The 27936-nt window shown below is 36.3% G+C and overlaps 1 protein-coding gene and 1 long non-coding RNA gene across 2 annotated transcripts; one reads left to right on the forward strand and one right to left on the reverse strand.

Annotated features, from left to right (window-relative positions):
* Positions 1–887: 887 nt before the first annotated feature.
* LOC134666231 (uncharacterized) lies at positions 888–27692 on the forward strand. The gene is made up of 19 exons (XM_063523382.1): positions 888–1704; positions 1791–1918; positions 2559–2652; positions 2869–3025; positions 6715–6936; positions 7116–7224; positions 9401–9585; positions 12939–13043; positions 13334–13423; positions 15445–16145; positions 19676–19800; positions 20286–20379; positions 20788–20944; positions 21943–22164; positions 22562–22670; positions 23280–23464; positions 23724–23828; positions 26314–26473; positions 26532–27692. Exons 1-18 carry the CDS (start codon positions 1004–1006, stop codon positions 26410–26412), a joined length of 3588 nt encoding a protein of 1195 aa, XP_063379452.1. The 5' UTR covers positions 888–1003; the 3' UTR covers positions 26413–26473; positions 26532–27692.
* On the reverse strand, positions 11774–12308 carry LOC134666015 (uncharacterized). The gene is made up of 2 exons (XR_010098440.1): positions 12109–12308; positions 11774–12015 (listed from the first exon to the last, which is right to left on the reverse strand). It is a non-coding gene; the product is annotated as an uncharacterized LOC134666015 (long non-coding RNA).
* Positions 27693–27936: the final 244 nt, after the last annotated feature.

Below are 27936 nucleotides of genomic sequence, written 5' to 3' on the forward strand. Positions count from 1 at the left end.
AAGTTTTCAAATAGGTAGCCGTTATGGCCGTTTATTATATTGTGGGGGCAGAAGTGCCGTGCGGTTTTAATCTATGTAGTTTAATTAATTACCTACAACTAGGTTAATCCCAATGGTTAATATTAATACGTTATCGTCGTTAACACTAGTATATAAGCGAGGATATTTGTAAAGCACAAATAAATATTTATAATATTTACACAATACTTTTTAGAATATGAAAATAATGTTAATATATTTTTCCTTTTTTTATTGCGGGACGTACCATATATTGTTACTACGTTGTCCACAGTGTTGATCATCGTTGATTTTTTCATTGTGATAGACATCTGTATTTACAATTTATAGATGAAAATAATGATTGCTATTTATATATGTTATTGGTAATAATTACCTCAGCAACGATCAAGACGTTGTATGCGTGTACGTATAATAATTATTGGTGGCGCTAACCGCCTGTGTCTTGTCGCTAACCATAACAAAATATCCATTAGCTTTAGTGGCCTGTAACTTGTTTAGTTTTTTTTTCATTCAATGCACAAAGACAAACGATGATGGTATTTTTTTAATTAAGTAATAAGAACTTGAGTACATATTATATTTGGAAGATAGATAGTTATGGAATTAATGACAAACTAACTCAGTTTTAAATAACACAAATACCTCAGCTTGCTATAATAGAAAACACTAGTTTTATGTACCTATTTCGTAGTTCGTTTTAACTTTGCTGAACCTAAACGTATTGACGTTAGTGACGTTATTTCTTTTTAAATTGTTAGCTAAATGTTTACGTAAAGTAATTTTTATTTGAGTTACAATGAAACTTGTGTCGTGGAATTTACCTAGGCTATATGCAATATAATGGTAATGCCAAACCGTAGCAACTACAAAATGCGTCTATGTCACACTTGCATTCGAAAAAAGTGGTTGCATCAAGAAGATCTTACGTATTATAGTTATTTTATGTCTTATTTATTAAATTATATTTAAAAAAATAGTCAAGATGTTGATACCGTCAAACATATTATTTCCGATCGAAATATTACTGAACACAATAATTAATAATTATTTGCGAACGTCTTTTTGCTTAACGATTGTCACAGAAACTGAATTAATGATTAACTTACCATTAAACATGAGCTCTATAAGAATAAGACCTAATCATTCAGAACTGGTGCAGCAAATTTTGGAGGCATCGGAAAAAGCTTGCACCGATTATATTATACAAATGGATGAACCTCATGATTTTATGGTAGCTTTTGACAAGGTCAATCATATAGGCGATGTAAGGAGAAGCAACAAGAAACTCATATTTCTACCTTTAGAAGATGAATTTTATAATGCAAGGGTCCTTACTGATATTTTGGCGCTAAAGGAAACTGGTTACGTTCCTAATATTTTATTAATAGCACTTAATGCACAAAGCTCAGCAGACTGTAAAGTATACCACATGATAACTCATAAATTTGTGGGTGCCAACGAACAAATACATGAACCTCTGTACTTAGATCGTTGGGATTCTTGCACCGAATTGTTTGAAAAGGGGGTAAATTTGTTTCCTCATGATATGTCCAATCTATACGGCAAGAAGGTCAAAGTGGGAGCATTTACATACAAACCGTACGTATTATTAGACCTGGAGCCATCTCTGGCTCCGCTAGGCCGCGATGGCATAGACATACGCTTCATAGAGGAGTTTTGCAGGTAGGTAACGTTACAGAATATCCCAAAAAATATACGATTATATATGGTTTTTATAAAAAGTATCAAGAATTAATAAATATTTTTAGGTGGATTAATTGCACAGTGGAAATCGTAAGACCCGACGACGGACAGGAGTGGGGTGAGATTTATGAGAACAATACTGGCGTCGGCCTAGTTGGAAATCTGGTCGAAGATCGAACGGAAATAGGAATTAGTAAGACAATTATATATTACCTCGGCACTTAAAAATGAACCTCTTTTGTATATGAATGAATGTTTCTTTATTCAGGCAATAGACGACCCATTACATAATACATACAGGGTGATTCATGAGACGTGAGCAGGACTAATCCTGCACACTCAGTAACTGATAATTGATCGATCACCGTCGTATTTAGGTGAAACAACGACACTTTTTCCTATTTTTTACTTTTTGGTGAGAGCAAATTTAACTGTCTACAATCATGGTTACCCTACAAGACCTAATTAATAAACATAAAACCTCTTTAACCGTAATGACAGCATTTTGATTACGAAGAAAATAAACTGTCAACTTGAGTGAGATACGAGTTTTCAAAAGTAACCAGACCGTGATGACAGTAATAACATTCAATTTGACACAGAATATCGGTAGTTTAGTATTCTAATTTTAGGGTGACCATGCATGTCGTAAATAATTTTTTTTTTTTCAACACGAGTAGAAAATTAACGTTAATCTCACTAATATTGATACGAAACAGTTGCTTATAATTTACAAAATGCGCAGTCTTAGTCCTGCTCACGTCTCCTGAATCACCCTGTATATAAATAAGTGTAATGTAATGTAACCTGTAATAATTTGCGTTTCATTCTAGCATCGCTCTATTCCTGGTACGAAGAATATAGGGCATTGGATTTTTCTGCTCCTATTATAAGAACTGCTGTCACCTGCATTGCACCCGCACCCAGGCAAGTAAATATCTAATATATAACATATTAGTGATATACTTATCTACTATACCAAAAATGCGTACCAATCAAAAATATGGAAGTCTTCAAAATGCTGCTTTCACTTTGATTGGACATAATCATTTTTATATGTAACGGACACATGAGTAATCTTTGCATCAGCCCACTTTAAAACCAGAAAAAAATTATAGTGATACCTAATAATTTAATTCTTAGGATTATGTCAAGCTGGGACTTGCCATTGGTGCCATTTTCGTGGCTGATGTGGATGTGCTTGATAGCTACCTTCTTCTTCGCGTCACTTGCCCTCTTCGTAGCTCAACGATCTACTGACAACATTTTCTTCGCTACATTTGGGAATATGATTGGTCAGGTTAGTAGCAAAATGCGCTACCAATAATACGCACAAATTACAAGGTGCTCACGGTCACAAGTCACAACACAAAGATGCAAGACGCAGTCGAATATAACTCTATCTGCTGTAATCCCAATAAAAATTGTCAACTAAAATTTTAGATAAGGTGGTGGTACTAATTAGTGCTCGACATGCTAATGCCCAATAGATGACACCCTGCTGTTATCTTTATTGACAATGACTTAAGTTTCAAGATGACATACCTATACTGGGACCGCGTCGAGCACAAGTACCACCACCTTACATGGTGCCTACATGTCAGAAACTAACTACTCTCGTTATTAATACATAAACATTTATCGCCTTGTCCGTAATCTATATATATAAATGCAAGTGTCCTGACTGACTGACTGACTGACTGACTGACTGACTGATTCATCAACGCAGAGCCGAAACTACAAAAGACAGAAAGTTGAAATTTGCACACCAGATTGCATTTATAAAGTGTACAAGAGATAAGAAGCGATTTTGAGAAATTCAACCCCTAAGAGGGTTAAAAAGGGGATGAAAGTTTGTATGGGGTTAAAGTTTTCTTTTAAGCTAGGAATTTGAAACTTCGTAAAAAGATATATTATTAAAATACAAGAAAACTAATTTCAGTAAAGTAATTTCAGCGTTTTGTGAAATTCATCCCCTAACAGGGTTAAAAAGGGGTTGAAAATTTTAATCCATTACAAATGCTTTGAAACTTCTTAGAAAGGCATAATAGACGATTACAAAAAAAAGTGATTGCAACGTTTTTGGAAATTCAACCCCTAAGGGGGTTAAAAAGGGGATGAAAGTTCGTCTTCGGGTGCAAATTTTATTTTAAGGTAGGAACTTGAAACTTTGTAAAAACGTATCAAATTAAAAAATAAGAAAACTGATTTCAGCGTTTTAGAAAATTCATCCCCCAAGGTGGTGAAAAAGGGGTTGAAAGTTTGTATGGATATCAAAATTTTTTTCGAGCGCGGGACTTGAATCTTTGTATTTGGGGATATTATTAGAAGACAATAAAAGTGATTTCAGCATTTTGTAAAATTCATCCCCTAACAGGGTTAAAAAGGGGATGAAAGTTTGTATGGGGTTAAAGTTTTCTTTTGAGCTAGGAATTTGAAACTTCGTTAAAAGATATATTATTAAAATACAAGAAAACTAATTTCAGCGTTTTTGAAAATTCAACCCCTAAGGTGGTGAAAAACGGGTTGAAAGTTTGTATGGATATCAAACATTTTTTCGAGTGTGGGACTTGAATCTTTGTATTTAGGGATATTATTAGAAGACAGGAATAGTAGATTGTTAACTAAGGGTTGAAAGGCACCCATTTCTGTCGAGGTAGTTTGGCGCTCGAACGCAGTGAGAGCGCCAATAGTCCGAGACAGAAATGGTGCCTTTCACCCGAGTTAAACACTCTACTTTTCATATCGAATGCGAGGAAACCAAACAATACAAGGCAATTCCGCAAAATCAGTAATGGAAGTACCTAATAGATCTACGGCCATGATTTATTTTCCTTAGGACTTACTTGTAATCGGAGACTTTACATGTGTGAAGATTAATAACCCCTAGCGAAAATCATTTAGATTGCAATATTTACGAAAATACACATTTCTTAACAAACTAAAGTAATTTAAAAATGATTTGTTCATTATAGTATGAAAATCAGCGGGTTGCCTCTTACTTTTTAATTTTATACTTTTTCGTTCTAAAAGCCGCCACAGACTACCGGGCCGCACCGCGTAATAACATAATAAAAGTATTTTAAATATAAAATAACAATTTAATTACTAATATAAGTAATTTTTATCTTTTATTTTATTTTATTTTCATGAATATAGTGCCAAATAACATTAAAAATCAATTTAATATCATACAAACGTTTAACTGTGGCTGTACAAGATTCTGCCTTTGCTCATTTACGCAAGTGTAAGGTTTAAAAAATATTTTTGGTGTATTCCATTTGGTTCCCGTCTTATGAAATCGTGTAAATAGAATTCAACGAAAGAAATCAAGAATAATTTGTTTTTAACAATTCACTTACATAATTTTTTATAAAAAAAGGATCAACGTGGGATTAGTAAAATTAAACAAATACCAATTGTTCCAGGCGAGGAAATGAAGACACTATTTTTCCATTTTGATTCCACCCTGTTTTTTGTGGGACGGGGACGCAGAGGAGTACACCACTTTTCTGCACTAGAGCATAAACGTATCACTTCCTGCGCACCTTTTAGAACAACAACGACTCACTTTCAGAGCATGAGATATGAAAAAGTAATTTCAGCGTTTTGTAAAATTCATCCCCTAACAGGGTTAAAAAGGGGTTGAAAGTTTGAATCCATTACAAATGGTTTTGAAACTTCTTAGAAAGGCATAATAGCCGATCACAAAAAAATTAATTGCAACGTTTTTGGAATTTCAACCCCTAAGGGGGTTAAAAAGGGCATGGAAGTTCGTCTGCGGGTGCAAATTTTATTTTAAGCAAGGAACTTGAAACTTTGTAAAAATGTTTTAAATTAAAATACAAGAAAACTCATTTCAGCGTTTTTGAAAATTCATCCCCTAAGGTGGTGAAAAAGGGGTTGAAAGTTTGTATGGATATCAAACAATTTTTCGAGCGCGGGACTTGAGTCTTTGTATTTGGGGATACTATTAGAAGACAATAAAAGTAATTACAGCGTTTTGTAAAATTCATCCCCTAACAGGGTTAAAATGGGTTTCAAAGTTAAAATCCATTACAAATGCTTTGAAAATTCTTAGAAAGGCATAATAGCCGATTACAAAAAAAAGTAATTGCAACGTTCTTGGAAATTAAACCCCTAAGGGGGTTAAAAAGGGGATGAAAGTTCGTCTTCAGGTGCAAGTTTTATTTGAAGCTAGGAACTTGAAACTTTGTAAAAAGGTATTATATTAAAATACAAGAAAACTAATTACAGCGTTTGAAAATTCATCCCAATGGTGGTGAAAACGGGGTTGAAAGTTTGTATGGATATCATGCATTTTTTCGAGCGCGGGATTTGAATCTTTGTATTTGGGTATATTTATTAGAAGACAATAAAAGTGATTTCAGCGATTTGTAAAATTCATCCCCTAACAGGGTTAAAATGGGGTTCAAAGTTTGAATCCATTACAAATGCTTTGAAACTTCTTAGAAAGACATAATAGCCGATTACAAAAAAAAGTAATTGCAACGTTTTTGGAAATTCAATCCCTAAGGGGGCTAAAAAGGGGATGAAAATTCGTCTTGGGGTGTAAATTTGATTTTAAGCTAGAAAGTTTAACTTTTTGGAAAAAAAGGTAATAAATTAAAAAACATTAAAACTAATTCAAGCATTTTTGAAAATCATCCCCCAAGGTGGTGAGAAAGGGGTTGAAAGTTTGTATGGAGATCAGATATTTTGTGAGTGCGGAATGCGGAACTTGAATCTTTGTATAAGGGCATAGGTACCTATTATGAGAATACAAGAAAAGTAATTTCAGCAACCAACATCAAAATCCACTTGACTTAAAACTTCATACAACTTGCTAAAAAACAAAAGTACCTACTTAATTTCAACATTGCTTGGATATGAAAATTATAGGTACTAAAGATGTAAAATGTTGAAGATAAGATTCCACGCGCACGAAGTCGCGGGCAACAGCTAGTCTTGCATATATTTGTTTTTTAGAGTCCCGGAGATTCAAGTTCCTGGCGCATACGCAGCATCTCCGGCTGGATGCTAGTGATAGGCCTCGTCATAGACAACGCGTACAGTGGAGGCCTGGCGTCCAGCTTCACAGTCCCCAAGTACGAGGCCTCCATAGACACGATACAGGACCTGGTGGACAGGAGAATGGAGTGGGGTGCTCCTGTTGACGCTTGGTTGTATTCTATGATACTTTCTGAGGAGGTATGGGTTGTTGAGTGATTTGCAAAGTAATAAGGCCGAGAATAGATATCAAACTACCTCTATGAAATTGAAAAGTCTGACAAAATATATGTTCATTTGGATAAAATGTCTTGCTCTTTGAAATGATTGCTAGGCTGTGTGTTATATAAAAAACAATTAATATATAATTTTATTTTCAGCCCCTAATTAAGAGTGCAATAAGTCAATTTAAGGTTTATCCACCAGAAAAATTGACACAAAAGAGCTTCACAAGGAGTATGGCGTTTAGTATTGAACGCCTTCCGGCAGGTACGATAGAAGTCAATAGAATAATTATGTTAACTATCATCTTCCAATTGTTGTGCCGGCTTCGGAAGTAAAGCTAAGTAATCCCAAGAATTGACTAAAAAAGAACGACTGCTGTCTGACCTTCCAATTGAGTACTTTGTGTTCTATGGCCGTGTAGTAATACTTTTACTCTCTCACGTCTCAAGTGTCTCACATCTTATGGTTAGGGAGGCGAATAGGGGAATTTTCGGCAATACTCGAGCGTGGCAGTTTAAGATATGAGAGATACCTTAGACCTAATAGAACAACCTTGTAAAGTATTTAGCTCTATATGTAGTGACGCGCGCCTAGGATAGACGATCAGATTAGTAAAAAAAAATGGATAGTCTGAAATACTCGAGCGCGTCAGATTAAGATATTGGGGGTTGATTTTAGTGTTTAAAGACTAAATTTAACTAATCTGACGATAAGTCCTTGACGCCGCCGAGTTATAGGGTCTCGAACTTGTAAAAAAAAAACGTTAATCCGGCATTCTCGAGCGCGATTTTTATTTTTTTTATTTTGAAGAATATAATCTAAAACTTACTAAAAATACAAAATCTGCCGGTTTCCGCATGACCGGAAGTGTGGAGGAGCCATTTCGTCTTCCTAAGAACGCGTTGCGGCATATAAGTCGCGAACGATACATTTTACAAAAAAAAAGTTTAAATAAACAAAAAAGGTAATTTTATTTTACACAAAAAAGGTCTCTTTACATAAGAAAGGAAAAAAAAGAAACCAAACCAAACCAAAAAACCTTTTTCGGTCAGATTAAGAGAACCCACCAACATTCTTGTCAGATTAAAAAAATATGCTTTCAGGATACCGAGATAAACCTCTTCTATGAAAATCTGACGCGCTCGAGTATTTCAAAAAAACTTTATTTTTTTGCATTTTCAAAAATTCATCGTAACTTATCGTCACGCCGAAATCGTCAGTTTTTTTAAAGGAAGCTTCCTTGGGGCCTACTTAACACCCCTTCCGAAAATCTGACGCGCTCGAGTAAATTTTTTTTTTTGCATTTTTGACTACTTTATATGCCTACCCCCACCACGCAAACCGGCAGATTAGTATACCGTTGTTATCAGAGGCACTCGGGGCATACGTAGTATGAATATCTGACGCGCTCGAGAATGCCCAAGTAACTGTTTTTTTTAACATTTTTGAAAAACCGTACACGCCAAACCTACCGCTAAAATCTTCGAGCAACACCGGCTTCCGACACGTCAGAAGGGAGGGGCCCAAGCGATATCTCATCGTACAAATCTTTCTGCCGTTTTTCGCGGGGGGAAGGTGCACACAGTGGCACTTCTCACACACTTACATACACAATCCAATCAGAGGCCCTACCGCGAACCACGTTCGACGTGTTGCCTCTCTATGGCACTTGTAAATTCATACGTAAGTGTGACAGGGAGGCAACACGTCGAACGTGGTTCGCGGTAGGCCCTCTGTAATGACGACACAAATACATACAAAATGACACACGTCAAAGACAAATCTTGCAAACCTCGATCTCTTTTTGTGTACGGACGAGTGACTAGTGTCACAACACGCACACTAACACATTTCCGTTGAAGTATGTCATTGTATTCTGAGAGATGAGAAGTCGGATTTGTCGCTCGACCGATCCGCAATTTGTACTGAGCGAGCAAAATCGATAAATCCAACAATTACTTGAGACTAAAATATAATAATTGTATTTAAATGTAATTAAACGTATGATATGTAAAAAAAAATATTACATGTGAAATGTAACACTTTCTTTTTGTAAATTTGACGTCCCCGACCTCTTTTTATAACAAAAAACCGAGCAAACAGGCATTTTTGTGCAGCAGTGTTCACGCGCGCGTCTGGACTCGGTCTAGTGAAAAATCCAAGTGCAACTAGTTTTATTACCCGCGGTAGATTATATTGACGCGCTAATCTTGTACCTCGGCAGAGGGGAAATAGTGCGAATACCGCCTCCCTTCCGTGTTGCTCGAAGGCTAAAATGGTTTTTGCCATACGAGCTTTTCTTTTCGAAATTATTTTATCTTTCGATTTTGATAGGTCTCGACGGCGCCGTTGAATTACGCCATTTAGCTACCTCGCCTCCCTAACTATTACTCTTTACAGTCTCACGCCATATATCCTATCCTATCTATATGTTGTCTAGGATCCTTCGCGATCGGCGAGTATATAACCAAAGAAGGTGCAAAGAACCTCGAGCTGATGCTGGAAGACATGTACTACGAGCAGTGCGTGGTGATGACGAGGAAGAGTTCTCCGTACACCGCCAAGCTCACCGAGTTGGTTGGTCGTCTTCAACAGTCTGGGCTGTTACTGTGCTGGGAAACACAGGTGAGGATGTAGACACACAGATCCAATTAGGTTTTAGACACGATATTTGACCTCTCCTTGGTCAGAACATAACCAAAGAAGAACCCAAGAACAGGAGCTGATGTTAGGGGACATGTAAGTACCTACTACCATCGCCTACACTGTTAACTGTCCATCGGTGGACCTTATTACAAAAGGCATAAGGTCCACCGATGGAAAGTTAAGACTGTTGCTGTTTGTACGAGCTGAGCGTGGTGATGATGTGGAAGAGTTCCCAGTGAATGCCAAGTTAACAGAGTTGGTGGGTCGCCTTCACCCTGTGCCTCTACTATCAGTTGGCAGAGTATTTTTCACTTACTTTCAGTGAATAAACGTGCCGTGTGTCACGTTTTACGTTTCTTTACGGTCTTATGTACCTAACTTCACTCCACTCCAAACGATGTTGTCCCTTTCTAAGTATACTATAAAACAGAGCAAGAGTTATATCGGAATTTTATACAGCGCCTCTAGGATTCACCTATAGAACTAAATAACAAAATTGACACATTTTCTCACGTCTACGTAATTTACTATCTATGCATCTCGCTCTCGCATATTAGTGCAAGTGAGATGCACAGAAAGTAATGTTACATATACTGATGGTAGCCGTGAATATGGAGGGTAGAGGTAAGGAGAATCCTTTATGACTTTATGAGAAAACTCCTTTATGGGAGAATATTTGCAAAAAGTGGGCACGCTGTCAGCTATTATAATTTTTCTAAATCTCTCCAGAGTAGCGAAAAAAAGAAAACCCATAAACCTAGTTTTTCATTGTATCAATACCGTACTAAAAATCATGGAGAATGGAAGATACTCGTATTTACAAGTGGAAAAACGTTTTCTCTTTTTGTATGGACGATTACGTAGTATACTTCCCTCTTAAGGTTTTTGACGGACACTTTTTCATTATTAATTACATGGAGATTGTATTCCTTACCTCTACCATCCACTAAGAGCATTTAGAAGGGACATGTCATCGCTGTCATTTTCTTTACAAAACAGTCTGCCGATTTTTGCGGGGGAGGGGACGTCAAATGTATTGCTATTTCTACATGATTTGTACGTAACGTACAAATAGCCATGTCAGTCCATACAAAAGTTTGCACAATTGTGTTTTTCGGCAGAGGGGTAAGTAATAATGTCAACAAAAAAATAAAGAGTATACCTACGAGACTACTACGACTATGATATTTGATTTATTCGGTTGTCAATATAAAACAAATGTAGGTGTTCTTTCTTCCCGTATGAGACGCCATTACTATGTAGTCTTGCTTGAGATTAATAAACATTAACTATATGGTGTTAAAACAAGCTTTTCTTTCCTGCTTGGAACCCTAATCCTAAATCCTAACAGTAAGCACTCAATGGCCACTCCAGTTATTAAATGCTCTAAGACCAATTTTGTCACTTTGTTACTGACTCAACCTTCATTCTACATTTTTTTAAAGATTTGACGTTGCCATAGTTACGAAAATAATAAACACATCAATGTTAGTAAACAATGTATAAATTAAAATATATTGTATTCAAGAAAAAAATTGCAAAATATGATAATTACGTAAACATCATTAATAATCGAGTTAAAATTATGACTTTGCGTGTTAAAAAATAGGAAGCAAAGTATACGGCGCGATTATACAGGCTACTTTTGGCTACATATTTATTACCTATGATGAAAATAGTACACACATGAGAAGAAATCTTAAAATATTAAAATAGGTATGTATTATAATGATCCGCTTCAGTCCGCATCATGACAGCGGCCGTCTCCTACTGCTAAGTAACATTATCTAATAGAGTGTGCGGAAAGAGAAGAATCGTGAAATTTAGGGGAGCCCATACATTATACCTACGACTCTTCTCTTTCCGCACAGACCCTACGTATGACCTTAATAGCGATCTTAATTTTATACTACCTATATGATCTCGAGTATATTTCAGTGCCAAGCGCCCCATTTCCAATACAAAATGAACCCACGCAGCGGGTATTTGGCAATAAATGTGTTTTAAATTTTCAGATTCTGAAGCACCAGCAAAAGTTTTTGAAGAAAGTTTTATATTTCCTGTTACAAAGTTGACATGAAAAACGAGTACCTACCAAACACAATAATTTGAACAACGGAAAATAAAATAATACTTACTCAGTAAAGAAAAATAAATAAACTCACAGAACATTTGTATGTTTTATTTTATTTAAGATAATAATGCTTAATAAAATACGTAGCAATTCTTGTGTAAATATTCTTACTATGTGTTATGTGCACCCAGCAACAAAAACAGCAACATGTCTATGTACCGCTCCTTGTATTGAGCCTTAATTCTTAATACATATGTAACTTCTACATGCATACGCATGCATACATGATGCAATCCGGGTTTTCAGGGAAATGTTGTTTTCAATCAGCTTCTTGCCTAAAACCAAAAACTGCTCGTAAGCAATGTGATTTTCGCAAATGTAGGTAGCAGTAGAAATAGGAAAATATGATGTCAAGTATAACTCATTACCTTTGTACTAAATCAGCCTTTTATCGAACTATTAATTGATTTATCCCTTAAAGTTTTGCTTGAAGTTCACATACTGTTATAAATTTATACATATTACGTTGAAAATTGCATTAATATTCGTGAAAAATCTGCGTATTTGTTGTGTTTACAAGTTGACAGAAATGTCACGTTGGAAACGCACGTATTTTTCCATAACATCTGTCACGTTTACTCGCGTAAAGTATTTACGCAGAATAATTCTGGCTCAGTTTTCATTATATAATTAGAAAGAGAGCGTTTTAGGTGTGAAGTTAGGCAAGTATGGAAAACTCGCGTAAAAACGTTTGTAACTCATGGTACAAATTGAAATTTTTAGTTCTTTACGTGACCGGTAGAGGCACTGTACAATTACTCCATACATTTTCCTTAACTTTCTCACTATCTTCACTTCTCACTGTCATTCACGGAACTCATAGTAGAGCTACAGTTCGGGCTGTTGTTGCACTGGGAGACGTAGGCAGAATTTAGACACAGATTAGTCAGCATCTGGATGACAAAACAATTATTATTAATTTACACATGTAATTTTGAAATAAATGGTGTCAGTTTTAATTAAAAGATACAAGCATTCAGATGATCTAATTTATGGCGTCGAGGGTAAATAAATAAATATTATAGGACATTCTTACACAGACAGAGGGGGACAGTTGCTACTACGTAATACCTATAATAATATGGAGTAGCCTAATTGAGTTTGGTTTGGTTAGAATGTTTGACAAGATGAAAACGCCTATGACAAGATGGAAACGCGTTAGCATAGTCTTTGTCAAAAACATTTAAATTTATTACAGATAGCTTTGAAATATTTGGATTTCAAAGTGCAACTAGAAGTAAGATTGTCTAGAACAAAGAAAGACATAGACGGAGTTGAGCCGTTAAACGTAAAACAGCTATTGGTGAGTATTCATTATTTTACAGGCGTATTCTGATTTTAATAACAAGCCACAAATTGGATCTGGATCAGTTATGGATCTAATTCGTGATTTTGATGAAATAAGTCATGTAAAAAGCTTAAGCTTTAGGAAATGTAACAGGCAATTTAAAATATTCTCGACTTTTAATTTAATTCCCTAAAGGGAGAATAAAAAACACGGTGCAAAAAAAGAACTCACTTTTGGCGTACTAAACTCTACAGTAACATACAACGATATTTTACGGAAATAATGTTTATTTTATTTACTTTCAGGGTATCTACTTGCTTTACTTTGGAGGACTCTCTATATCGATCTTAGTTTTCATTGCGGAATTGCTCATCAAACGCGGTAAAGCTACAATAGCTATATAAATTATACAACGTATTATAGTGTGATTTAACAGATTTATTTCTGATTATGAATACTCATACTTATGATTCTGAACGTTTACAGTTTCCACTTTGTGTGCCTACTTAGTTTAATTCCATCAATTTAATGCTAACTGCTTAAATTCGATGAAATACTATGACACCGTTAGTTAATTAAGCAATGTCAATGTAATTTTAAAATTATAAGTTAAGTAAATGTACCTAATATAAAGGTTAATTGGGGTAAGGGAAGGGAACTATGGGACAAGCCGACTTGTAGGGAAAATAAACAATTACAGATACTTAAAGATATTAAAAACTAAATTAAATTATAATACTGAAAATAAAAATAAAACATACATACAATTTACTTAAGCATACTTACGTAGATGGACTTTCCTCATACGGTTTCTCTTATCCCGAGGAAAATAAACTAGGCATGTTTCTCTCACGGTCTCACCCTACCTGACGAGAAGTGAGATGGTAAAAAAAAAAACAAATAAATCACGACACGAATGTAGGTATAATCAGCAGTCGTTGCCACTTTGAATAAATATTTGATTATAATTATAGTAAGAGGAGTCACTTGAGTGACTTTCTTAGTATTATCACATATTTACATAGAATTATAGATTCATCCTCTTCGTGTGAAGATACTTTTAAACACAGTAGGTAAAGCACAAAAAGTGATTTAATAAAACGCTTTTAATCTCCTTCTATAGATACGAATCCTAAAAATGTATAATTTAGAGAACTATTTGGTAGACACAACCGACTCGATCTTCACCTGTAATTGCTATAATTGGGTTAATATTAAACCACCTACCCATAGGAATAATATAGAGTTATTTGATCAGTAACTTTCCAAGATAATTTTGAATTAAATAATCGAGTAGATTTCAGAGCAATTAAATGAAGCCCATTCGTTTAATAATCATAAAAATTGGTTCTCATAAACTTTCTTTGATGGGCCAGTGTAAACAAAGTGAATATAAGCTCTTCATTCACGAACCACATACTAACTCGATAATATCCTTTCCTAGTATAAATTGACCGGTAGATTTGTAACAATTGTGGGTACGCAGAGATCATAAGATAGTGGCTATTTCAAACGCACGCTGAACGATGTCAATATCGATACCTAAATACCTAATTTTCTGAGTACATAATGACATAATGAAACATACTATTACCTCGTCCATAAGATAAATATCGCCTAAATAAGTATAGTTTTTACGGCCAAGCGATATTTCCCTGAATTTTCACGTGGGTTCTATTTGTAGCTATCGTTGGGTAACCCATTGTCGCTATGCCTCTACAAATGTATGATGTGGCCTAACAAGCGTAGTTAAGCAGTGAAAGAGTTAACCCATGACACATATAAGTGTAAGGGGTGTCAAATTTCTCTGTAAAGTGCCAAAATGATGCTACGAGCTACGGCTTAGCATATTTGGTGTTTCTTGTTAATCGTATTCGGGAAATAACAAATAGATGCAATAATCTTATGTATCCCGGTTGACTTCAATATCGTCGGGTGACAAGCAAAAGTCACTAACTAACATCATTGAAATTATTGGAAAATAAACAGTGTTATAAGCGTAATAAAGTGCATTGTTACTTTAATTTTTTGATAGTACTTAGTGACTTTTGCTTGTCACCCGACGATATGCTCATATAAATACTTACATAAAGTCTAAGTTCACTAGGGCGCAAACGATTGGCACCTCGGCTAGGCCTCCAGGTATCAACACATCAACAGTTAGGATAAGATTATTTTAATGCTTTAAAATCTATTGACTGCTGAACCTTAATGTTTTTATTAGACCCGTTGCAATTACATTAGTTAGGTACTTACTGTTTGAGTTCATAAGTAAACATGTGTTGTAGAGCTGTTTACCTGACCTTATCTTATGTTTCATCATTAATGACGAACGTAACATCTGCTTATAAACGTCTGTATCGCTAGTGCTTTCAAGGAATTCGGCTGCTTTCTCTGACATCACAAGATTATCTAAATCAAGATGATAACGCCAAGTATATTATTCCCCATCGAAATATTACTCAACTTATTGATAAAAGAGCATTTGCAGGAATCTTTTTGCTTAACGTTTGCCACTGAAACAAAATTAACCGTTAACATGCCCACAAACATGAGCTCTATGATAATACAGCCCAATAATTCAGTACTTGTTGAGCAAATTTTAGATGCGTCGGAAAAAGGTTGCTCTAACTACATAATTCAAATGCATGAGCCTGAAAACTTCATGAAAGCTTTTGAGAAAGTTAACCATATAGGAGACATACGGAGAAGCGACAAGAAACTTATATTTTTACCCTTTCAAGATGAAATGTACAACAAAAGTGATCTTACTAATATTTTGACGCTAACTGAGACCGGTTTTGTTGCTAATATATTGTTGATAGTACCTTTTTTACAAAGCTCAGACTGTGAGGTATATGACATGATAACACATACATTTGTCGGTTCCGATAAAGAAGTACAAAAGCCTTTGTATCTGGATCGCTGGGATTCTTGCACTGGTCATTTCGAGAGAGGAGTGAATCTGTTCCCTCACGACATGTCGAACTTATACGGCAAGACGGTCAAAGTTGCTGCGTTTACGTATAAACCATACGTTTTATTAGACCTTGATCCGTCTTTGAACCCTCTGGGCCGCGATGGCATGGAAATGAGAATTATAGATGAGTTCTGCAGGTATTTTAAATTTTTCATTCTAGAGACAATTTTTCACACACACTCATATGACTCATATCATAAAAATTGCTAAAATAGGAGGCCCATTTTACATACACTTTAACTAAGACCTCGGAGTAAATATCTATGGAGCGGCCATTAACAGGCGTTCCCCTCTGCAAAAAGATCGCGGCCGCCGGTCAAGGAAGTTATATAAAACTAGTTGCCACACGTCATACGCCATTCAGCAAACGTCAGTCTAAGCGGAATGATAGGAGCCGAAAATGCCGAATTGCAGCGTTTTCTCATGCAAAATGAGATCGGAAACGTCTAGTCTACAAAAAGAACACGTTTTTTTATCATATTTAAGTACTGTTACATCTAAATCTACTCCGGTACCTTGGGTCATTGATCCAAGGTGACGGAAACATCGACCGAGACGTGAAAAATAGAATAAATGCGGGATGGATGAAATGGCGACAGGTCTCTGGAACAACTTGCGATCCACGAATGCCCCTTAAACTTAAGGGGAAAATATACAAAACGATCGTGAGACCTGTTGTAATGTATGGATCAGAATGCTGGGCGACGAAAGTAGCGGATGAAAGAAGAGTGCATGCAGCGGAAATGAGAATGCTGAGATGGATGTGTGGAGTGACGAGAAAGGATCGGATTAAGAATGAGTATATAAGAGGAAGTTTGAAAGTAGCTCCAGTAACGGAGAAAATGAGGAGTGCTAGGTTGTCGTGGTATGGGCATGTAATGAGGAGGGATGAATGCCATATAGGCAAAAGAATGTTAGGGATGAATGTTGATGGACGGAGAGCGTATGGTAGACCCAAAAAACGATGGATGGATTGTGTGAAAGAGGATATGAGAAAGAAAGGAGTAAGTGCTGAGGACACGAAAGACAGAGGAGAATGGAAGAGAAAAACATGTTGTGCCGACCCCACATGACGTGGGATAAGGGCAGGGGAAAGAAGAAGACATCTAAATATTATCAAATAGTGCATTAATTTTGCAAATAACTAAAAAACATTGTCAATCTGACAGTGATACCAGTGATATGATATTAGATCTAATTTAGGGTAATAAAATTCTAAAGAAGACTTTCTAAATATTAATTAGTAACGAGTAGAATTTCTAATAGGAAATATTATGCGAAACTCTGCGTAGGGGGCGCGACTACCACAATCCATCACAATCTGGTGGTCCGCCGCGGAACAAGAAAATTTAAATTTCGTTATCTAACCTCTCTATCACTATTGCATATTTGAGCGATAAAGTGAAAAGAGAAAATTTACTAGCTAGCTTAGTGCTACACTCTGGCGGCAGAACATTGCAGTAATACGCCCTATGTGCTATGCTTTTTGTTATATAATTTATGTAACACATTATTTTCATATAACACCTTAGTTTCATATCAACCTAATCTATTTAATCAAATTAATAGATCTATAAGAATAAAGAAAAGGGGGACGGGGGATCAAAAAGTAGTCGAAACCATCTCGCGTGATTTGTGCACAACCCCTAAATAACGTAAAATTACCGATAGACTATTTTTTGAAAATTAATTTTTCCTTTGGTTTCTACATATAGCTGGTCAAGCAGATCTTGTCAGTAGAAAAAGGCGGCAAATTTGAAAAATGTAGGCGGGAAGGGATATCGTCCTATAGAAAATTAGAATTTCGCGCCTTTTTTACTGACAAGATTTGCTTGACCAGCTATATATTTTTCTTTAACATGTCAAATATATTATTAATTTAAGGTATTTACGGCTGTCACTTTCCATAAATAGGCACTTTTAATTTATTACTCTGGTATCACCGTACCAATATTAGTGATGGGACACCATAAAAACCAATATCGGTAAAATCGATATAAACATAATGAATAATATACAGATGGTCATGATGACTAGCGAACACCAGCCATATCGTACAAACCTCAAGGTGTGATATTCCTAGGCAGATGATGATCTGCCTAGTGACCACCAGCCATATCGTGCTAACTTCAAGGTGTGATATTCCTAAGCAGATCATGAAACGCTGGTATGTCATGATCTGACTAATGACCACCAGCTATACCGTTCAAACCTCAACATTTAGGCATATCGAATAAGTAGGATGTCCTAAATTTTAGCAAATGATAACCATTGAAATGGCTTGACATCCTACTTATAGTACGTGTTTGGGTAGCGTATGATTTTAGTACCTACCTAGTATCTAAGCATTCTGCTCCAAATGCCACATAGAATGCAGCACTAGCAGTGGCAAAAAATGCAAAAGGCAGATTATTAAATGGCGGCGTTTCATGATATGCCTAGGAATATCTCGATATGCCCGATTTTACGATCTACCGCCGATATATGTATATAATATACTAATTATCCCCTACTCAATATCCCTTAAATGACATCCTATGGCCGCGTTCCATCTCTGTCATCATGCAGATCTGCATGCTCGATAGTATATTGCATTGCTTTCAGAAGTAAACCAACATGTAAAATATTAACTAATGAACTGATAATAAAAAAACATTCTATATCAGCTTGCAAGATTGGCCCTAAACAAATTGACAAACTATTAGAAATAACAACTAAACAATACAAAAATTGAAAGTTAGTAAAATGCTGGTACAAAGACTTGATATTGTATTATTATTATAATTGATAAAAGCAGAAATTAAAATTCATTGTCAATTTTATCGACAATATTATCGACGCGTCCCTCGCACTACCTAGGTTTACTTAGAACTGACGTCATCTCGTTCACGGACAGGGTTGTCTGTGTTTGTTCTTGTACTTGTGTGAATATAGTTTTTGCTAGTGTTTGATAATTTTGTCGTGTGCGTGTGTAGCGACGTATGCTAAAAATGCATTAGTGTTAACATTATTTGTGTGCGTTACCTCGTCCCCCGCGCCAAAAATGACAGAATTTTTCAGATAGAAATTAGTGCGCGTCTCTACTCCATAGATATTTACTCCGAGACTAAGACACATCTGCAAAATATTGGGACTTTGATACCAGGGCTGCGGCATCATCTCGCAAGACGGCGACTCCCTAATAAGGTACCAACGCAACGAATTCCAACTCTGTGGAACCACCTCCGCGACTTATTTTGATAATAGTCTTCTGTGTACCTTGCTATTATTACCTAATAAACGGGTGCAATCGAGAAACACCTAGAGTAATACTTAAGATACAAAATTTGGCTCTACAAATCTATGACGTGGCCCAACTAGCGTACCCAACCGCCAGCATTCTTGGTACAATGCCTCAAGGGCTTACTTTCAGTTATTTCTTTTAGTAATACCACTGTATATCTTGTTTTATTTGTAAATAAATGATTTTATTTAAATAAAACTAATCAATAAACTAGTTAATCCTCCAAATTCTACAGGTTCCAAAAAAATTGTTGTAATTTTTCGTCCTTGGTAGAATGCTTACTATCACTACCTTGCACAAAAAGTTAAGCGGGATAATATTTGCTTCGTAGATGTAGATGAAAACAGAAAGTTTGGTATTTTTTGTTTCCAATTACACATTTAGGTGGGTGAATTGCACCGTGGAAATAGTAAGAGACGACGAGCACGAGTGGGGCGAAATTTATGAGAATAATACGGGTGTCGGCGTCCTGGGCAATGTGGTTGAAGATCGTGCCGACATAGGCATCAGTAAGTCTATTCCTTTATTTATAATTATAACTGCAGTATAAGAATTTTGCAGAACGCCTTAGAAGTTGTACCAATGCTAATTTCTGATCACCTGAATTGTAAATTTTTACTCAACTAGGTATACTATAGAAAGTTTCATCAATGATTTTACCATTACCTACTTAATTTTGGTGTTTGTGTGAGTGGGAATTTTCCCAAGACGGTAATTTGTCCGATAAAAAACTTCCTATATTCTAAATAATTTAGCTGATTTCATTGAATGGGGATTTGGGTGACGTAGGCTACCTACATTTTTAACCGTATTTTGAAAATAAGGACATTGTATAGGTAGAGTTACACATGAAAAATCCGTAATTGGGTAAATTTTTTTTTATAACATGTTACAAATCTAGTGCAAGTATAAATTATAGAAATTTGTATTTGTAACTATTTACTTTTTGTTTTACATAGTCAAATAATGTTATGTTACTTACTTTAACTTTCAGCGGCGCTCTATTCCTGGTACGAAGAATACAGAGTGTTGGATTTTTCTGCTCCAATTATTAGAACTGCTATCACTTGCATCGCCCCCGCGCCTAGGCAAGTAAAATTAACATTTACAACATACCTACTAGCTTAAGATTATGAATGTTAAGTTAAACAAAACAGGAAATTATCAAATGTTTATTCGAAAACATCTAAACTAGTTTCCATCGGTAAAAATTAGAGGTGTAGTCATTTTCTTTTTTTTCTCAAACAGTAGAATTATTTATTATAAGCCTATACGGTGTCCCACTACTGGGCAAAGGCCCTCCCTTGATTTCCATTCGTCTCGATTTTGGGTAATCTCCGGCCAGTCGTTAAGATATGCGTCCAGGTCGTCCCGCCATCTCCGTCTGGGCCTAAGCAGTTTTATATATTTACGTCTAACCCACGGCATTGTGCCAAAGATGCTGGCGGCATTCCCTCGCTGAATGGCAATACTAATAGCGATGCAATTGTTTGTAGGATTTTGACAAGTTGGGATTTACCGTTGGTGCCATTCACGTGGACAATGTGGATGTGCATACTGTTTACCTTCTTCTACGCTTCGTTCGCTCTCTCCGTCGCCCAGCGCTCCACCAAAAATGTTTTCTTGGACACCTTTGGGATGATGATCACTCAAGTAAGCTGATATTTTACGCAGATTTGTTTTTTTTAAATATAATTTTAATATAAATTAAAGAAATTAAATTAGACACGGGAATAATAATTGGGGCTTCATGCGTGGCAATCATAGGTTACGCATGCGCATTTGAATCCCGCCATGTGCAATTAATAAACAAAGACCAGATATTCTATAATTTTTCTGACAGGACGTGTCCTACCGTTTTATGGCCACCCTGAACCTGCAAACAAACAAGTTTTTCAACCATCCATTTGCCAATATTAGGTTTAACGCTAATGATGCCATATAAAGTTTGTGTACCTGAACTATATGGCATTGAGGTAAACAGTGCTTCCGATAGCTTATTCTGATAGCAGAAAATAGTCATCATCATCGGTTAGTGGTTTAAAATAGTTTATACATGGAATAAGGGCCTATTTAAACGTATGTCATCAAAAATACCTCGTTATCAATTTTGTAATTCATTGAAAATCAGAGTTGGGATCAGTATCTACCGTGGTGAACCCTAATTTCACCATTGGTGCCCAACATTGCCAAGAAAACACAAAGCACTGCATTGCAAAGTATTAGAAATCCAGATCGGTTCTACAGACAAGATAAAAATCGGCCAAGTGCGAGTCGGACTCGCACACGAAAGGGGAAAACGACAAAAAAATCACGTTTGTTGTATGGGAGCCCCACTTAAATATTTATTTTGTTTTGTTTTTAGTATTTGTTGTTAGAGCGGCAACAGAAATAATAATAATATATTTTTAATCTTTAATATTTCTTTAAAATACATCATCTGTGAAAATTTCAACCGTCTATTAGCTATCACGGTTCATAAGATAAAGCCTGGTGACAGACGGAGAGACAAACGGACAGAGGAGTCTTAGTAATAGGGTCCCGTTTTTACCCTTCGGGTACGGAACTCTAAAGAGCTGTGTGTTACTGTATTATGTGCATTTTATCTAAGGTTAAACCTAGGTTAGGTTTAACTGCTTAACACTTCTCAGACTCGCGAGGACGCGACTTCGTGGCGCATACGCAGCATCACCGGCTGGATGCTGGTGACAGGCCTCGTCATAGACAACGCGTACAGCGGCGGCCTCGCGTCCAGCTTCACGGTCCCCAAGTACGAGGCCTCCATAGACACGGTGGAGGACTTGGTCGATAGGAAAATGGAGTGGGGCGCTACGCATGATGCTTGGATATTTTCTATTATTCTTTCAGAGGAGGTACTGGTTTTGAGATACCGTAAAATGGGGTGAGAAGGGATTGAGGGGGCAGAAGGGAAGCGAATGTTATTAGTTACTGCTTTGTTTTTTTGATTCAGGTTGCTCTCAGAGTAAAAGGATGACTCACGCTAGACCGTGCCGGGCCCGGGTCGAGGCGTCCGACACGTCAATTTCTATGACGGCTGATCAATGACCACGTACTGCGTTCCATAAAAAATGAAGCGCCGGAAGCTCCGGCCCGGCCCCAGCTCCGTCTAGCGTGTCATCCTTAATTTTCTTCTTCTGAGTAGCAGCTAAAATAATAATAAAGAGTCGTTCTTCATAATAAGTCAAAAATATGTAAATAATAAATGCGATATTATTAGCTCGTTTCCTAAGTTTTTGTTGTTATTTTTAGCCTCTGATCAAGAGTTTGCTCAGTCAATTTAAAACTTACCCAGCCGACATTTTAAAGCGGAAGAGCTTCTCAAGAAGTATGGCGTTTAGCATTGAGCACCTTCCAGCAGGTAATCGCATACACTTGGTATCATCATGGATCATGGCTCAAATTTTACGCATGAACAGTTTTGGTAGATCTCACTGCCTTCAGTTGTTATTATTTGATTCAGTTAAGTCTGTAAATCCCAGAGTTGTTATTACGAAACTACATTATGAGAAAAATACCCTCGCAAAATCTATGATAATTGGTAAGAAAAAAAACAAATGAATTATTTGCTCTTACACAGTATTTGTCTAAAAATCCAATATCCTGCCGACTGCGCTATGTAATATTAAGATATAAAATAAAAAACAATCTTGTCTGTTTTGGTCTAAGAATTTATCTGTTCTATCATAGAAACATAAAAGTTAAAGACAAACCGTTTAGGTATACTCCATAAGGTAGGGTACATATGCGACGAGACCAACCCCGTTTTCTGTCGAATGACCAAAGGCGTATAGCGCGACGCCTTGCCACTCTCACGCATATATCTATATACTCGTATATCTAACACCAGGGTTAGCTTTATTATAATAATCATCAAGAGTAGTAAAGGCTTTCGCACTCATGTCGAATTTTAGTACCTATGTCTAAGTAGGTGTCTGCTTAGAGATTTATTTGTTATCTACTTATCTAGGATACTTCGCGATCGGTGAATACATAACCAAGGAAGCAGCGATGGACCTCGAAATAATGCTGGATAAAATCTATTACGAACAGTGTGTTGTCATGCTGAGGAAGAGTTCTCCCTACACTGCTAAACTCAGCGAGTTAGTTGGTCGCCTTCACCAGTCTGGTCTAATGCTGTCTTGGGAGACGCAGGTTTGGATCATATTTAGTAGGTAATACAGCCAATCTTTACCTACTGTCAAGATATAAAAGTTTAAATTACATTTTGGAATATGGTCTTTATAAGGGCCTCTGGAACTCAAGAGGCTTATACACTGTTGTCGAGGAGGAAGAATTTGAAGCGAGATTGAAATATTTTTGAGTAAATAATCTTGTAATAATTAGGTTGAGATTGTAAAGCTAGCTCGTACTGGTACTACCTAGAGACTATCTAACCATTAAATCATTACAGGTCGCTTTGAAATATCTAGACTTCAAAGTACAATTGGAAGTAAGGTTGTCTAGAGCAAGAAAAGATTTGGAAGGAATTGAGCCGTTAAGCATAAAACAGCTTTTGGTGCGTACTACGTAATATTGATGAATGAATGGATTGAATGGTTGTGTGTTTCTCGTTCACACAGGAATGGCCCACGGGCTTGGATGAAAGTAAATTAGTTCGCAAATAATTTATAGCCTAAAAATTAACATATACAGGGCGAAATCGGGGTCGTGATTCAAACCTATTGTACTTAACTTGGTAAATTAACGCGATGTTAGGTATAAAGTTAATTTTTAAATAATTGCAGCTATTCATTAATTAATCAACAATTTAAGTATCCCAGTTAAAAACTCAAATTGTGGTTACCTTACAATTAATGTTAAAACCTATTTAATAAACAACTGATTAGATGAGTAAGAAATGTCAACCGTCACTGTTATGACAAAGTCAAAACTTTAAAATAAATAAAATCATTCAAAGATTGTACATTGAGTTCATTAATTGTGGCAATTTTAAAGATAATTAAGCAGAAAAATGCCCGCGGTATATCCGTTTTCAAATGTTGAGCGGTCTGACATGGTAATGTTTTATTACCAAGCACGTCGTGCTAACACTGCTCGGGATTTATTTCACCAACGTTATCCATTGATATGTTGAGACAAGTGGTGCCTGAATTACTGCTAGAAGTGCCGGAACATTACTTTCATAACTTGCTTTATCAACACGATGGTGCTCCGGCTCATTTTGAACACCGAGTACGCAATTACCTCGATGAACAGTTCCCGAGCCGTTGGATTGACCGCGGCGGCAGCGGACCCGTTGCATGGCCTCTTCGTAGTCCCGACCTGACGCCTTTGGACTTTTTTCTCTGGGGCGAAATCAAAAGATTGGTGACCCATCGAAGAGCATTGTCAGCGAGATATTGGAGCATTTGAAAGTGTGAAAATGAATCACTTTGCTCCCGGCAGATTAAAAGATAACCTCAGAGGACGAGCTGAATTGTGTCGACAGCAAAACGGATCACACTTTGAGCAGCTCCTGAAGTATGTTTAAGTTGTGATCGTATTTGTTAAAAAAAGCTTGTGGAGTCTCCGTCCCAGTGATTGTAAATAATTTTAATAAAGTCTTTAAATTATTTTTAAAACTTTTTAATTGCTTTTACACTGAATGTAAAACCGAAGATAAGTGTTATCAGTTATTATCGTAAGTTACCACTATACTTTCTTTACTAGATGTTTGTCTTGTCAAGTCTGTAGGGTGACCATGACTCTAAATAAGAAATTATTTTGTATTTTATTTTTGTATGTGCGAAAAAGATACAAATTAATGCACTCTAATCTACAGTGTTGTGTTCCTAATCAAGTGGCAAGTCTTATTTTTCTTTCTTGCTACACGACCCAGATTTCACCCTGTATATATATATATATATAGGGTACCTTATGGGCCGATTCGAACTTTAAGATACGTTAAATATTATGTCTAGATACGATATGGTATAGTCAAACCGTCTTCTAGTCCGTCTTACGGCGCGATTCGGGAAATGAATTAGAGATTAACTAGATACGATATAGTAAAGATATATTAACTTTACTATTTCATATCTAGTGAATCTCTAATTGATTTCCCGAATCGCGGCGCCAGCCGCCATAAGGTACCTTTTGCCGTGGAACGTCACATATCTTTACTATTTCATATCTAGTTCATCTCTAATTCATTTCCCGAATCGTAGTTTTTTATCCGTGTCAAAAGTAGTTCAGTCATTATAGATTTTGACCTGTGAATAATCAGTTCTTGGATTTTTTTTCGTAGGTCCCTCGGGGGGGTCACTGGGAGTGTAAATTCAAAAAGTAGACTGAATCAGGCTCCTGAGTATATTCGAAAAACGGTTTTGCTTGAATAACTCGGCCATTTTTGATTTTACAGTAAAACCGTGAGGACAAAAATTGTAGGAAATTTGAATCTCTACAAGTTTGGTCCTCACAATTTTTCTTCTAGGATCGATATTTTGGAAATTCAATTTGATTCAGTCTACTTTTTGAATTTACACTCCCAGTGCACCCCGAGGGACCTACGAAAAAAAAATCCAAGAACTGATTATTCACGGGTAGGGTCGGTTTTTTTGATGTAATGACTGGACAAAAGCTCCATTACTTGATGTAGCACTTAGGGGTCATCCATTAATTACGTCACACGAATTTCTAGGTTTTTTTACCCCTCCCCCCCTCCTTGTCACACTAGGTCACATTTGGCAAACCCCTCCCCCCCTAGTGTGACGTCACATTTTTTCTACGAAATCGCCAAATCGAATTAAGTAAGTACCTAAGTATTATTAATATTTTATCAAAATATTTTTGACGATATAAATATTAGTAATTTTATAACCCAAAACTGCTGAGGAAAGAAAATTAATGTCCTCCCCCATGGCACAATATGTCACATTTTCTTGACCCCCTCCCTCCCCCTAAACGTGTGATGTAATTAATGGATGACCCCTTAGTAGAAACCTTAGCGTGTTCCGACTCGGACTCTTCAAGTGTAAATCATTGTTGTTTGTATTTTTCAGGGCATCTACATCTTTTACTTCGGAGGAGTAGTCATAGCACTTCTTGGTTTCTTCGGGGAATTACTCTCTAAATGCAGCAAGCCTTCAATAGTGTTATAATAATACCTAAATATATACTGAGATTTATATAAATATACCTACAGGCCTAGATCAAGTTACCTATATATATATATATATATATATATATATATATATATATATATATATATATATATATATATATATATATATATATAAGGTACCTATTATATACTCGTAGTTTTATTCACGAAGACGCGTGCTTTGTTTCGTATTGCCATGCTATTAGAATTTAGTTTTGACTAAATCTCGATATATATTTGCAAAAAATCATGCAATATAATATAGGGTATATATATGTTATATAGTTAATTAGGTACTTTGTGATTAAAATTGGTACGTACTTTATACTATATAGAGTGGAATATTATAGAACTATTAGAATCAGGGATAATAAATTTAGTGTCCGACCGAAACATGTTTTTTTGCCGAAACCGAAACCGAAACCGAATGTTCGGCTTTGGCTCTAGTTTCGGCCGAAACCGAAACCGAAACCGAAACTTTTGTAGACTTGTTAAAATCGTTGAAAAATGTCATAAAACCCCTTTTATACACCCTCAATATCCTTGAAATTGATGTTACTTAAGCAGTTTTTTAAGAAAATTACTAGAGTTAGACCAAGATAATTCTGCAACAATTTTGATAACACACGCAGTGCAAATGTTATTTTAAACGTCAAAACTTCTATGAAATTATGACGTATAAATAACATTTGCACGCACTATCAAAATCATTGCAGAATTTACTTGGTCTAACTCTATTCATTCACCAGTCAAGTTAACATGTAGATCCAGGGTCAACCAAAAAACCAACCAGAAACGCGAGCGCGATATTTTTTGTTGACAAAAAATCTTCACCTGGGCCTAAAAGTCCGAAGTGCCCCAGTGAGGCGAACTTTCATGCGTAGTCAAAGCCGTGCTTCAGGCTTCAGGATAAGTAGTTGAGCACAAACTTCAACCAATGTGCATTGTACGAGTATTAAAAAGCGAGACCGCAGGCCGAGCATGGCGCAGCGAGGCCAAAGGCTAAGCTGAAGTAGAGGACATGTGGAACACAAACCAATAGTAAATTGAGGTAAAATCACTCATTGACTCCGAAACAATTAGACAGTGTGCGCGTTATAGGTATTGACAGCCTCTTAAGACTGCGTCGACCGTCCAGTGGCGCCCTCATTAGTGGAATTGTGTTTAGTAGGTATTAATATTGTTGTCCTACTTATTCCCCAACTTTTGGTCTTATTCCGAAGTACCATTTCGTAAGTTTCGGCCCGGCCGAAAGGTTCGGCCGTTTTTTGGCCGAAACCTTAACTACAGCCGAAACATGATTATTTGGCCGAAACTGGCCGAAACCGAAACCGAAACCGAACCTTCGGTCGGACACTAAATAAATTATACTTTATAGGTATAGGTAGGTACTTATTTTTAAATAAAATTTAAGAAATATATTTTATTATTACTTAATAGGACTACTAAATACTTACAAAATTACTTTCCTACTTACTTGGTAGTACCTACCTATCCTAGTTTCATAGGTACTAACGGATTT

This window comes from Cydia fagiglandana, chromosome 7 (assembly GCF_963556715.1).
Source record: "Cydia fagiglandana chromosome 7, ilCydFagi1.1, whole genome shotgun sequence".
NCBI lineage: Eukaryota > Metazoa > Arthropoda > Insecta > Lepidoptera > Tortricidae > Cydia > Cydia fagiglandana.

Bases quoted from the DNA above. Each gene is read 5' to 3' on its own strand.
- LOC134666231 (XM_063523382.1), top strand. From the start codon at position 1,004: ATGTTGATACCGTCAAACATATTATTTCCGATCGAAATATTACTGAAC. The intron at 3,026-6,714 runs GTTAGTAGCAAA...TTTGTTTTTTAG, and splicing joins TTGGGAATATGATTGGTCAG to AGTCCCGGAGATTCAAGTTC. The intron at 20,945-21,942 runs GTAAGCTGATAT...AACACTTCTCAG, and splicing joins TTGGGATGATGATCACTCAA to ACTCGCGAGGACGCGACTTC.